This window comes from Convolutriloba macropyga, chromosome 13, assembly GCF_964194025.1.
Source record: "Convolutriloba macropyga chromosome 13, txConMacr16.3, whole genome shotgun sequence".
NCBI lineage: Eukaryota > Metazoa > Xenacoelomorpha > Acoela > Convolutidae > Convolutriloba > Convolutriloba macropyga.
In genome coordinates, this window is record NC_134480.1 from 41,510,115 (window position 1) to 41,525,632 (window position 15,518).

The 15,518-nt window shown below is 39.6% G+C and overlaps 2 protein-coding genes across 4 annotated transcripts in view; one reads left to right on the plus strand and one right to left on the minus strand.

Moving 5' to 3' along the window:
• LOC142352235 (nucleoporin p54-like) overlaps positions 1 to 15,518 on the plus strand; it is a 608,913-nt gene that overhangs the window by 591,857 nt on the left and 1,538 nt on the right. For all 3 annotated transcript variants that reach the window (XM_075404695.1, XM_075404697.1, XM_075404696.1), the window contains exons 7-8: positions 13,426 to 13,644; positions 13,928 to 14,001. In XM_075404695.1, coding sequence (XP_075260810.1) covers positions 13,426 to 13,644; positions 13,928 to 14,001 — 293 coding nt within the window. The remainder of the gene's footprint in view (positions 1 to 13,425; positions 13,645 to 13,927; positions 14,002 to 15,518) is intronic.
• LOC142352233 (sec1 family domain-containing protein 1-like) overlaps positions 1 to 15,518 on the minus strand; it is a 354,741-nt gene that overhangs the window by 266,161 nt on the left and 73,062 nt on the right. The gene's annotated exons all lie outside the window — the stretch shown is intronic.

Here is a 15,518-nt window from a genome sequence, read left to right on the forward strand (position 1 = left end):
GATTGGAGCAAAGAAGGTGACGCCCAGTGACAGTGACATCACACTGAGACACATACACACAGAACGAGAGAGAGAGAGTGAAACCCACCATTGGCAACAAAACCGAGTTAACCTGGAAACTGTGAGTTAGAACATATAAATTTTGGTGCTAAAATTAAAATGCCTTCCCACGATTTATACAATACCCAAATACTCCCTGTTGTTAATAACTGCCGCTATTCAAATCATTTTGTGGAATATATAGACTGTAACTACATACAATTCATTAGCCCCCAAACTAACAACCTTTTTTACACCAACAGTCATTGGTGCCTTTGTCTCTGACAAAAAACAAATCGTGCTTCTAACGTGCCCTACTAATACTTGCCCCCAAGACTTTGCGACAAAAAGCACGTGAATTTTCTAAAGTTAGACATCTCATGACCTATGGCTATGACATTGATTTAGATGATTTTGAATCTCCCCTCATCGTAAGTTCTAAATAATTGCATTCCCAGCCTATTCAGATCATCACCTTCAAATTGATTCAGTGCAGTTTTAAAATTATAAGAAACTAAGATGGCCGCTAACGCCCAAATAACAGTAGAGCGGAGCCGAAAATCAAAGTTTCCGCCAATTCGAGCACCTTTTCCGAGGTTTCATTGCTGTCGCAGCAATCCCTGTTAACCAACTATTAAATTTTCTGCAACTCCACCTCCGAGAAGCCGCGTTGCGATATTTTCAAACGTTGCGCGAATCAACGAGAAATGATCTTGAATTAAGCCTGACAGCATTTAGGGACCACTTCGCGAATCAAGATCTTCAAGAAGTACATGTTCTTAAATTAGAACAGCTGCGATTGATCCAAAAACAGACAGCCCCTTAAACTTCCTAGTGAACTTACAAACAAAGGCTCAGCGTGCCTACCCAACGCCAAATCTGGCAGCAGTTGCAGCATTAGCGCTTCCAGATGCAGGAGAGGGGGGTAGAGCAGAGCACGCACGTTTCGATGGAGAAACAGCCTCACGAGCTGCTAGATTGCAAGCAGCAGAGGACAACAAGATTGAACAAGCGAAGCGAATCTTCATTAAAGCCATGCCGGGATGGCTGAGATCAAAATTTATGGAACAACCACCAGCCACACTTGTTACCGATCTCTGCACCACTGCTCGACAACAGATGACAATCAGAGACATGTGCAGAAAGGATGACTACCCTGAAGATGGATTTAATGAAATCAATAACGCAGTGTCCGAGATCTTGATAAATGCGCTCTCTAAATTGAACCAGACGCAAGATTCACTAGACAAAAAGCTTCAAACAATTGACGACGGCATCACGGTGGCACAGATAGAAACAACAACACAAAAAGATGTAACTCACTCTCCCCAGCAATCATTTAATAGACAGGGGCAATTCCCCGTGGCGCCCTACACGCCCAGAAATAACTATGCAAGCCAAATGTATCAAAACTCTTACAGAGGAAATAATCTTAGAGGTCGAAGATTCCTTAATAGAAACCCGAGACCCCGATTTCCAAATACTAATGCTCAAGTGTTTTATCCTCGAAATTTCACACCTCAGTCACAATTTCCTATGCCCACCAGCCCATATATGCCTGTAACTAGATCTAGCGGTACCTTCTGTTATACATGTGGTTACCCAAATCACCGATCAAGTCAATGTTCTCAGAGAGGTAGAACTAATAATAGAGGAACCTCATTTCCATTTAATCGCCAACCAAAAAACTAGTAAAGCCACCCTTAACGTCCAAAAGTCGCAAACAGTCCTCCAAATCTATAGAGCAGTCTAGAAAACTATTTAATCTTTACAATATAAACGCAAATATGAGGTCATCCCTTCTGCCCTATGTCAAAATTAAATTTCATAACGGAATAAGCCGTCGAGCACTAATTGACACTGGCGCTTGTGCAAACGTCATAAGCAACAGATTACTTCAAGAAATTACTGAAATTGACAAGAACACAGTCAAATTGAAGCAACCAGATTGTACTTCAGTCAAAATGGCTGGAGGACAACTAGTCAGAATTGAGAAACAGGCCGAAATTAAATTTAAACTCGCTCACAGAGAGTTTGTTGAAGACTTCCTCGTCTTTTTTCCTCAATAAACTCGGTCATCCTTGGCAATCCCTTCTTTGTCAGGCATGATATTTCAATTAGTCCATAACAAGCCCTTATACAAATCCCTGATCTGACAATTCAAATTAATGAAATCAAGCCTGTAAATGAAAAATGACGAGCCGTAAGACCTAAGAAAATTCCCATTTACACAAACAAGAAGCACACAATACAGCCAAACGAGCAATTTTTCCTGGAATGCTATCTATCAGACAAAACCGATCAGTTTGAGAACAAAAGTGGAGTAATCACTCCTAATGAAATTCTTGAAAAAGAAACAGAAATTGCACTAACTTCTTCGCAAAGTGCGGTAGGAAAGAATAATACACTGTACGTCTCTGCTCTAAACGTAACTGAGCACCCTATCACAATCAATAGTCGAACAGAAGTGGGCAGATTCTCAATCCACTCAACTGAGCAGGCCGACCAATTGATACAAAATTGACCCACAATTGATAACGTTAGCAAAATCAAGAAACAAAGATGATTATTTTGCGGAATTGAACCAGCTTACCCAAGACCATACCCAACACCAACCAGGCCAAACTAGGAGACCTCCACTCGAATTTGGTAAACTAAGTTTTCCGACACCAGAAACTTGCGAGGACCCAAGTAATTTGCCGTTGCTACAACAAGAAATTTATGACCAAATATTAAATTTCCAAAAGTTGGAGAAGGTTGATCCACGAAGTAATGAGGAAGACCGAAAATTCTTTCTCAGTAAATTCAACTGGGAAAATTCGCCATTAAAGCACAAGCAAATTGAAGAATGCGGGCATTTATTAATTGAATATTGTGACATTTTCGCCAAACACCGATTTGACGTTGGATACAATACGGAACTGAAAATAAAGCTAACTCCAGAGCATGATTTACCCGTATATGTACAAGAACCAGCAACCCCAATCCATCTACGCGACGAACTGCATATTGAATTAGCATTAATGCACTACTATGGACTTATAACAACTTGGTCACAGTCTAAATACAGTAGTCCATTATTTGCTCATAGAAAAGAGTCAGGAAAACTGCGGATTTTAATTGATTTGAGAAGAGTCAACCACCTACTTAAGAATGACTGTCACAGCACAAACTTTCCAATCTCAAACATGGCCGATGCAACCAGTCATTTTGCGGGAAAGACGTTGTTCACAAAACTTGACTGCTCACAAGCTTATCATTGCGTACAGATGGCGGACGACACCTCAGTACAACTCTTAGCTTTCAATTTCTCATCAAGAACTTACGCGTATAAATGTTTAGCTCAAGGACTTAGCAAATCAGTCACCGGTTTTAGTTCATTCATTCGCCACTATCTAGACCCTTGTTTAGCAGCCGGTATATGAACACAATTCATGGACGATATTGGGAGTGCAGTAACAGAATTTAGTCAGCTACTTCCTAGTCTAAGGAAAAATTTCGATTGCATCCGGAGATCTGGACTGAAATTGTCACCAGAAAAATGCGAAATAGCCTCACAGTCAATTAAATTTCTGGGCACTACAATTACAAATGAGGGAATATCCCCACAAGCAGAGAAAATCAAGAAGTTTTTCGATGCCAAGAACAACTAAACAGGTCAAAAGACTAATTGGCTTCGCGCAGTTCTTCAGAAATTTTATCCCAAATTTAGGCGAGAAGCTTATACCGTTTTATCAATTGTTACGTAAAGGAGCAGATTTTGAAGCGAGAGGAACACATTACAAGGCATTAGAAACTGTGAAAAAAGATTTACTTGAAGCAACAGAGATGACGCTCAATTTGCCTAAACCTGGCCTACAATATGTCCTTCTTTGTGACGCAAGCTACTACGGAGCCGGATTTGTGCTTTTGATTGAATACTACGTGACAGGAAAACAGTCAAAGGAGAAGAAAGTCTATGCCCCAGTATCTTTTGGATCACAACTTTTCACGACAGCACAGCTGAAGTTTCCAACTTATTACAAAGAGTTGTTAGCACTTTATTTTGCATTAGACCAGTTTTGTCACTACATCTGGGCATCCAGTCATCCATTTTTTGTACAGACGGACAATCGGAGTTTAACGCATTTCTTCCAATCAAAAACCATTCCTCCAACACTATGGTACTTTTTGGACCGAGTTTTTTCGTTTAACATAGTTATTGCCCTTATTCCTGGAAAAGCTAACTATGCAGCAGACTTTCTCTCACGCATACAGACGGATAAAGCAGCCAGCCTGCCTCTTAAAATAACCGACAAAGTACCAGTCCGTGAAATATATGTTGAATCTGAAGCAAAATCACCTGATGTTTCCATTTCGAATATCGACCAATTGAACACTGTCCCTGAATCAGAGATGGAAGTTATCATTTTTTCACAATTACAGGAACTCGAACTTTACGACGCGTATGTTGAACGAAAACGAGAAAATGGAGATGAAATAAGCAGCCTCTTTAAGTTGAAGCGTGCGGAAGTTAATGCAATACAATATGCGAACCAAGATGATCTTTTGAACGATTTGACGGATAGAGAAGAAATATTAGATTTGGCGAGTGAGCAGACAAAAGATGAGGAGATCATGCAAGCAATTGAGTGGAAACGCAATGGCCTAAGTAGCAACTTGAAGACGATTGAAGAAAACTTGCATCCCGACGATTGAAGAAATACGCGAAACAGTTTTACCGTTTGGAAATTGAAAACAACATTATACAGAGTTCTTTGATGACACAGGCAAAATAATTTTCAAGCAGTACTGCCTGCCGAAGCGTCTCTGGAAAGAAGCAATCTATAGACTACACAACTTACCAACAGGCGGACATTTGGCACAATACTTCGCACAATTCAAGAATTCCGAAAACGATTTTTCTATCCTGGTTTTACTGAACATTTCATTGATTTCATCAAAAATTACATCACATGCCTACAGCTCAAGCAAACAACGAATGGACAACTGCAGCCACAATTACAGCCTGTATCTTCATTAATGTCATTCCCCGGAGAAAGGATGCAAATTGACTTAGTTGAACAAAAAGGCACAATATACAAATTCGTCCTTAGTGGAATTGATGTGTTTACGAAGTACTTGTTTACAGTACCACTGACAAATGGTAGTGTCGACACAGTTTCCAGAGAGCTTGTGAAAATTTTCTTTCAGCATAGCTACTTGCCTATTACATTACTGAGTGATTTAGGAACAAACTTCTTATCAAAGCTAATGGCTGAATTAACGAAGTTACTCGAAGTTAAACTCAAACATGCTATGCTGAAACACCCACAGACAATTGGAGTAGTGGAACGCTCACACGCAGCACCTGAACGAATTCTAAAACTCAATTCCAATGAACAGTGGAACGATTGGCAAAAGGATGTACCGCTTGCAACCTTTATACACAATACATCTTATCATTCTTCAATTAATTGTTGCCGACAACACTATTTCATGGAGTTGAACCTGTTAAATCCCTTGACCTCCGTTTTTTTACACGAGCAATGCAAGCAGTTGAAGTCAATTCAGATTACGTTTGGCAGCTACAAGACGCAATGCTTCCAAAATTTTTAACACCGCCAATAACAGTAATACCGCCAGCGGATATCAGAACACCTTCACCGATGAATTCGCCAAGAAATTCGCAAGAAAATTCACCCCGTGCCAGCCCTTCAGATAGCCACGATAGTGCTGCAACACCGAAAGAATTTCAGTATCCTGAAAGCCTCACTGGAGCCGCTGAGAGCGAGAGTATTAGAGCAAATAATGAAGAAGATACAGAACAACAACCGGGACCAAGTACTCGAAGTAATCAAAACAGTTAACTTGCATAAATGCGAGGAGTCAGAAAATTTGAATCATGGGAACCTGTAGCACACTTAGGTTCACGTTCACAACCACCGCGACTCCCTGAATCTCCCACACAGCGATCTATCTTAACAAAAGAACAAAAACACCAAATAATTGCAGAATCATCGCACAGATCAAGAAAGGACCAAAATCCAACTAGAGAAATGAAACCAGACCAAGTCCGATCTAGCATTGAGAGATATCAATGAGGCTCAACTGACGATAACAGACGAGTAACCCGAAGCCAGTCAAAAAGCAAACATAAATGTAATTGAAATCGGAAAAACAAGAGCCAAATTCTTCCATCCTAGAGGTGATATTCTGAACTCCAGAAGCTCTTTTGCACATTGCATATCAAGCGATATGAATATGAATAAAGGCCTCGCTCGGCAAATTGTCAATTACTACCCCGAAATGTTGCAAAGTCAAGAGTTCGCGCAAAAACCACCAACAGGTTCCGTTACCTCAGTTTATGATACGAATTTAAATCGATATATCTTCAACCTGGTCACGAAAGAAAACCACTACGATAAACCTACCTATTACGCCCTCTCAGTTGCCCTTTACACACTACGATTCGTTATATTAAAGCACAACATACGTTCGATAAATTTACCAAAACTCGGATGTGGCCTCAATCAACTTTCAGAAACAAAGTGTTTTACGACAGATTATTGAAGTACGTTCGGATATTCCCGTTAAAATCCACTTATACAACTATAACAAGGCCACCAACTGACAACATTCATTGGACAATTCACCATTTGATGCAAATTCTCGAGTCTTAAAGCGACAAAAAGCAGTGCCGAAAGTTCGAAAATGACTGAAAATTGTAGAATGTGCACTTGGCTTATCTCCAATGCCTCCAGCAAAAAATAACTTAAGATGGAACAAAGAATATCCATAGCCTCCACATATGTAGCCAATGATGCTGAGTGCCCAAAATTGAGGGTAGTTTATGTAATTTTGGAGAAAATTGGATTTCTTTCCTGAAAATGCCAAAAAATTGACCATCAGAAAGTGATCCCCAGAAATGACTAAGCTACAGTCCCAAAAAGGCCCCCAGAGGCCCGGAAACATTTTTTTGGACCCCACCGATACATTCCCGGCCCCAGGAGCCCTAGGGACCAGTCTGAGGCCAATTGAACAACAGCACTAAAGACCCAAAGTCGATGCAAATCGACCTCTCAAAAACAGGCAAAAATTAGGCAAAACGGCACAAAAACTCAAAAATCAAAATTTCGACTCCAAAAAAGGGTTGCTCATAAACCAAGTTGGATATATGCGATTGTAATTTAAGTACAAAACCGTTGTCATTCGCAGTCTATAAGACTCCACATCCATATCAAAATTTTTTCACATTTGTTGAAAATTGCACTCAAAACTTCCAGATCCACATGTTTATTAACCACCCGACCGATCCGCTTGATTAGCTCAAATTGTCCGTATTTATCCCTGCTACAAAACTTTGCGACCAGTTTTTTGGATTTCGACATTTTTTCGAGTAATTACTCTTTAACTGGAATTTGCACTATAATCAAAAACGGTGAAAATTAGTCCATTTATTAAAATCAATATAACTACAACTCAAAGTGAGCTTGAAGCCTGGACTACATTACAGTGCGCAATTATACTAAAGAGTAGTACTTAATTACCGTCACTTAGCATATACTCCGATAATGGACATACCACTCTATTCATTTCGCAGTTAGTTTGAACATGACCAAAACATGCGAAAAATAGTTACCTGGCAAGAAGATGCTATTTCCGCTCAGCAAAACGATCCAGCTCAGACAGCACTGAAAGCGGCCAACTGGAAGCCTCCTGTGCTGATAGTTCCGACAGCTTTGAAATGCCTGGCGTCGCTCTACCTGGCAAATTTGCCAGCGGTTTCTGTTTCGCCGTTTTCGGTTTCGAGGACTCTGACAAACTCAATTTTAAATCATAAATCATAGCCATACAAATAAAATAATTTCACATGCGTTGTAACATTTGTTTCAGTAATTGTCTCTGCGAAATGGCCAGGCTGTACTAAGGCTGCCCTATAGTCACGAATCAACAATAAACGCACCAAATAGTTGAGGTTATGTATTGCCAGCTCTTTTGCTATCAAACCACGATCAATTCCAATTGCAAATCTGTTGATGACTCGCCGACCTCTTTCTACTTCAAATGTATCACACATTGCTTCATAGCCAGTGACCACTGCCCATTAAAGTTCGCTTTTACGATTCTTTCTCGCTTCTGTAAAAACGGCATGCACTGCACAACTGGGCTGGATTATTACGTCACCAGGCTCGGCTATGTGATAGTAAACAACAGATATACGTTTTCTCTTGCTGCCACTTGCATAATACGTCGAAACACCCCTTTTTCACGTAGTCAACTAGTAGTCCAAAAGTATGCATATTTTATAAGTCTATACCAGCTTCCAGATTCGAAGTAATGAACCACATTTGCGTTCCACAAATAACCTTCGCGATTGACTCACCACCACACCATTCAATGTGCCCCAAAGTGCACCAATCTCCGAACTTTGCAATTGCAGCCGCACTGGTAATCGTCAAATTGGGATGTGGACGATACAACAGTCTGACCCTGTGGGCAATTCAAATGAAATGGTTTTTGAATTCGGAAATCCAAAATCCTTTCCATCAGTTCGTATAACTCGCTCGCACTGATTGTGATGAACAAACTCCTCCATATTACAATCACCGTTGATAACCTCACTGATCATCCTGTCTTTCCACCGATACGTAATACTGGCAGCAGCCCAGCGTAAAAATGAACAATCTGTGGGGAATTCGTTTTGAACACCCAATCGTGTCTACGCGGCAGAAGAACAAATCCTAACATCTCTAACCCCCCGTTACGGGCAAGTTCAAACACTTTAATTTAGATGTATTGTCCATCACACAACTGAAAGTATATGTTATCATGCGAACAAAGTGTGCTAGCTGTGTGGAAATAATAACACTAAAGGCCTGAAAGTTTTGCGTACATACAGTGATTGAATGACATGCAATTAAGGACTTCTAAGCGCCGACTAGCTTTACGCATAAACAACATTCAACAATCAACCTTCAACACATGCCACGTTACATGCTAATTAGTTTCACAAATCACAAACGGACAAAGAGCTCTGTAAAACATCAAAAGTAGATTCCTAGTTTACATATCTCTAGCTAATGAACCTACTACTAAAGGTCAAACACACACACATTGACGTTGAACAAAGAAAAAAGTTCATACGCACAGTTCAACGATTAAGTCAGGCTGTACTGTTGAATACACTGTATGTTGAATACATGTTGAATACACAAACTTTCCTGCCATAACTTCAAGCTCGATAATAAAAATTTGAGCGGATTTCTGAGGGTCAAAGGAAGACATTCAACCATACGAAAAAACCAAGCCTGAAATCTTGCAATGACAGCCAACATTATTAGCCCGCAACAATAAACAAACAACATAAATAGAATCCAATAAAGCAGAGATCTACTCGACTGCTCCACTTCTGATCTTTTTCAAATTGTTGACATTGTGAAGCAATGGTCCTAGTCCAAACTACAAACTTGGCATAATAGGTGCCATTGGCGCAACAAGTTAAAATGGAGTTTAGCACGGTAATGTTAAAACACATGATCACAATCTGAAAAACTAGAAAATACTTGGCCCTACTTGCTTAGCTTTATTAGCCGCAAGTGGCGCAACCTCGACCCGTGTTGCTGGGAAATGATGCCGTAAAAACCGAATTATTTGCCCCCTGGCTCAGGTTGAGCGGTGCCTCGACCCGTGCAGCTGGGAGAAACTATGTTTATTTTCAAATCAAGCACCAACATCACCATAACTGGAAATCCGCATTTAAAAATGCTAGAGCAAGTATTTACCATAAAATGAACATCAACTCAGTATGGTAATGTCAACAATTGAGACAAATATTAGTAGAACAACACCTTGGGTCTCTCTTGAACATCACTTGGTTTGAAATTCGACCTACAGTACACTTTACTTTCCTCACGATGAAAACACTAATTTGTTCTTTTTTTCTTTTCTTAGTTTCTGAAATTATTAATAAAGAGACCCCAACTAAATATGAAGCGCTTACTAAAGGAATTCTTTTTCACAAAGAGTCACAGATTCTACTCGCAAAGAAGTTTGTTAACGTCGAATTCCTAGTTCCTTTCCCGCAATATGATTTCGTTATGAAACAACAAATTGAAGATGTGCTCGCAAAACTAGCAACTATGTGGACAGAACCGTCAATTATGTGCTCAGTTAACTTCTCAGAGCCATTTAAGTTATCTAATAAACCTTTCAACTTGGATTGGATGCTCTCAAAAGTTACAAATGAGACAAAATCGGCAAAAAACGAAGTTAAATGTATGCGCAATGTCACTGCGAAATTTTTAAGCCCTGAAGAAGAAAACGGTCAAAGAAGCAGACAAAAATGTGCAGCACCAGTAGCAGCAGTTGCTGGAATAGTACTCTTTGGATCCCTCGGAGTCTCAATGGCAAGTTCAGAAGGATGCGGAATAACTGGATTGTTTGGAAAATGCCAAAATTATGGACGCAAAAATGCAGAAAACATTGCACGACTTAACGAATACGCATCCGTTCTTACTGATTATGTACTCGAAGTTGAGTCAGCCAGCAATGAAAGTAAAAACTGGAAAGTAGTACAAGATCAAATCGACATTTCGAGAAAAATTTCCATTTATTACGAGATTGTACACAATTGCTCTTCTCAAATCAGTAATTAAATTTCAACTTTGATAATGTAGCTTCATTGTTATCAATTTTATACGCCGACATCAAAAATCATCGTTCAGCTTTATATGCCTACAGTTTAAATTTGTGAAATTCTATACCCATCCTGTTAGACAAACGATTACCAATGTCATTAGTACCACGCGAATCATTATTGGCCGTCTTAGATTCGGTTCATGATAGCCAGAAACATTCAACAAATCGTTTGTCACTGGCAATACCCATGAAGCCATGAAGGATCTCATGTCATATTATGATGCCAAACTTGTTTACGAAATTGCCACCGTTGAACAAGGATTACTTTTGACTCTAGCAATTCCCCTTGCATCCCGTCAAACTTCATTTCACGTCTATAGTGCGCACGTCATACCAATGCCCCAGCAGGATCCTAAAGAAGCCCTTCAGTGGATCATCGAAGTGGGACGACTACATTGGATCAACAGTGGATCATCATGGAGACGACTACATTGACCCAACAACAGTTCGATAACTGTCTAGGATCTTCAACTCATTGTATATGTCACGAAACTATGGAGAGTCATCTAGCACAATCGTCTTGCTTGGCAACACTCTATTTGCAGACGCCAGTTGTTGTACTTTCAGTATGCCAAACAGAAAAGGTAATGCTCCCAACGCCTGAAACTGCCAGAAATATCTGTTACGGGATTTTTCTAATCATGAGCGCAAAGCCCTTTACGTGGAGAGAATACAATTTGAACGATACCTCGTTGCCAACAAGTGAAGAGAAGGAGGGATGTCGACTCTGCATAATAACTCTCCAATGCGGAATCCAATTGATCAGCAAAAACATTGAAATCCGACCGGACCTCTCGATTTGCCAAACAATTCCAGCCACTCGAATCGATGTTAAACTTGCTGACCCTCTTCAACACCTGATTTCATCGTTACCCGAAATTGAGAAACTTACTTACTTTACGTCGAAAACAGATGCTAATATTGAATTGTTTCAACAATTGAGAGTAGAAATGATCAGTACAACTGATACTCTTAAACAAGCAGATTTAGACAAAATAGCAGCCCCTTTGGTCCACAAAATGCAACTCCTGAAGCCATCCCTTGTTGATAAGTTAGAGTGTTATGTTTTAATAAAGCTTTCCCTTAATCTGACTATTACAGTCTTCATTGGAAATCTTCTTCTTCACATTCTACTAATCTATCTGTATCATAAGATCAAATTTTTCGAACGAATAACCCCCAGTTTTATGAAATTCTCCGATGGAAAAATCCCGCTCAAACCAGTAGTTTCGGTTGCAAACAATGAGTTGACAAAGATACAGTCTCTTGACCACAAAATGAAAATTTGATGACTATCGTCGGAGAGACAAACATTGATAACAATATAGATGCACGTCTACTGAAAATCGAGGAAGAAATTCAATACCTTGACAATGAAATATGCGCTCTTAAAACAATGACCGATCACAAATTTGATATCTCTGCAACTCCACAAAAGCCCCATTTGCCGATTAGACGATCTAAATTGACAATTTCCAGGCGCTCCAACCGAGCGAATCCCGAATTTCTTCAACAACTTAATAACGATTCTATGGAAACTGACGAAAACGCGACAGAAACTTAAGGGTGGCTCCTTATTAACATTTTTATCTGTGTTTTCTATCAAAAATTTATATCTAAATTTTTTATTAAACGTGGCTATTGTAACGTCCTAAAGTACGTTTTATATAGTAATCGATATATCTTTTCCCCATTTTAACTGATCGCCTTATTTAGTGCTATATTTGCTATGATCTCAAGGCCATATATAGACTTCATTTTCTGCCTTATTAAGATGAGAAAATGTATATTTACTTTATTAATATCCTGTAAACGTTCTCAAGTATATTTGTTCTAAAAACCATTTAATTATCTTTTGTCATTTGATTTACCCATAACAGAGGAATTTGTGATAGTGCTAACCTGTATTTATATTTACAATGTACACTTTACTATGTTCATCTTATTTGCCCGGCACGTGTCAACACGCGCCAGAAATACTAATTATCCTGAGTTAATCTTGATGTATTCGTAAAAATGATTACTCAAATGTAAATACGGCCCTCAGGTCTTAAGAAGTATTAATCAGAGCGACTTAACCAAGATTGTCAAGTTAAAATTCAGCAATCAAGTAAATAATTCAGTCTTAGATTGAAATCTCTTTCTTTAGTGACAAAAGGTATAGCTGTCGGCCCTGCTCCGAAGTAAAACTAAAACCGCTCAGGCCCTGAACAATTATCACGCGAAAAGAATAATTTAAGCAACAAAAGCTATGCCACTAAGTAGTTAATTAAATTAGCGAGAAACATTACTTCAACAAACTTAACACAATAATATAGCCGGATAAAGGTAAATTGCAGTTCTACGTCTTTCACCCTCTATCTTTTAACCCCTCTATCTCACCCCGCAAATTAGCAGTCCACATTGCAGGCATGTTTTCTCATAAATAAGCAGATAATTTAGTGACATGTTTGGTTGTGATAGTTTCATATCAAGTCCCACGGGCTGCTAAGGCGTGGGCCTTGATAGGGATTGCAGTGCCAATGTTAATAGTACCCATTAATAAAAGTGATTAAAATCGGTGTGAAATGAATGGGGTTGAGTAATTAAGGGTGAAAATCGGGACACGTACAATGGCATTAGGTCAAGTAACTGAACCCGGGTCCAAATAAGTACCCTTTACAATCTCGATAAAAATTAATCTGAATGAGCTATTGTTTGTGCCAGGTTGTGTTCTATGTCCAAGAACGCCTGCCGACCGGCTACTCGAAAAGAATACCAGCTAGCAAACTGCATCAGTTTCTACTTCAACCCACGCAGTCGAGAGAGATGACCTCTACCATTGGGGCGCAGTCATTCAGACCCAACAAGACTATCAGTCAACAGGACTTGGACCTCTACCTCGCCACCCCGCCAGCAGGACTAGACAAATTCTTGTGGCAGCAGGTTTGTGAAAACGGATCTTTCAAAATCATGCTCATTGGTGTCTATTAACTGAGTTACAAGAACCGTGATATTTTAGTGCAACTTTTTTTGGGCAGATGTTTCTATTAGATCTATGAATGATAGTCAATTTTTGATACCCTCTCGTTACATGCCAATTGCAAGGTTGATATTATTTTCTGCAAGTAGCTAGGCTTTAAAGCTTTTCAACTTTTTCAAACAATTAAATTACCTAAGTAGCAGCTGTTCTTTGCAAATTGGTAAAATTTGTGATTGTGTATTTCAGGCGATAGCCAACAATCCAGACCCAGAGAGACTATTACCTGTTCCAATCATGGGATTCAAACAACTGCATCAAAGGTGCTTATAGTATTAGCATACTAATGGGGACATAAACATTCAATTAGTCTATGCAACAGATAATCCTGGTAGCCCTGAGTAAATGCGATTCTGGTACATACAAGAATTTTGTTTTCTTGGTCAAAAGTATCCGCTTTATCCCGAATTATATCGTAACCAGAATTTTAATGAATACATCAAAATGAAGCAAAATCGCGGAATCTCTTCCGAATGCTAAAAAAATGTATAGAGACAGGGTACAATTTCTGGAGTCATCTCGAAATTGATATAAATATGAATTTATTAGGCCAAAAAATTTAATAAGTCAAGTTGAAATTAAATCATTTTTGGCCGCTGTGTCAATGTTTACAGAAAGAGTTGTTCTTATTGATTGTTTTTGAAGCTCTAATTTTTGGGAAAATAATGTTTCATTGTTCTTACGATTTTATTTTTGCGCTTATACGACCATACCGTTTGTTTGATAACATAGTGTAATGTTGCTGGAAAAATGGTGCATGTCAGAGCATTAGTTATTTCAATTGTTTGGGTTGTAATGCAGCACTTGTCAGGCTACGTTTCTTTCATCAAGAATATTGTTACGACCATAAGATTACCACCGCGATCACTTCAATTCTGCTTTTCGTTCATTCATTCATGCAATTTTGCTTGAATATCGTGCGTGACGTCATTGTTCGCTCTTGGCGAAGAGATTTTTAATTGCTCTCAAACGACGTTTGCAGCAATAATATTAGTCCCGTCGGTATTTTTTGCGATTTTTCGTCTGACCCATTTGACTTTTCGTCCTCAAAAACGGTGTAAATAGGTAGCACCCAGCGGGCATTAAGTGCTCTTCGAGCCTTTCAGCTCGCTAGTTTCCAAGTATGCGATTCACAGAAACTGTTTTGGAGACATACGAAGGGCGGTTCTGAGAGGTTGACCCCCCCCCCCCCCCCCCACAATACCCCCACCAGCCCCCCTCTCGCTTCACCCCCCCCCCTCCCCACAATCTCCACCCCTGCACATTGTTCAGGCCGTAGGGGGGCCGTGTCCGTGTTTCCGAAACCCCCTCCCACCGTTGATCACCCCCGTTAAGCTAAAGCTAGCCTCACTAAACCATGGCTAGCTACTGACGAAGGCAACTGCTCGCCGGTCGTTTGAGAGCATTTCGCCCAACGTTAGTCGGTTATGTTTTGTTTTTTTTTTCGCGTGAATAAGTTGTTGGTCACACGTGACTTACCTCACTCTCAAAAATTAGTCCTCTTTATCAAAATGACTTTTTTCTTGAATTGAATTCAATGAGACGAGGTCAGCTGAGTATGTCACTCTTATCGAAAGTTTTAGATGTTTTCCGTTTGCGCCCCCCAGCTTAGAGGGTGCATATTTGCACCCCCAGGCGCACGTGCTATATTTTTACATAATGATTTACTGTAATGGCACGTGCTCTGTAACTGGGGGGCACAAATGGAAAAGATCCAAAGTTTTTTGAGAGCAGTTAATAAAAACAGCAATAAGTTATACAGATTCTAAAATATTGCATC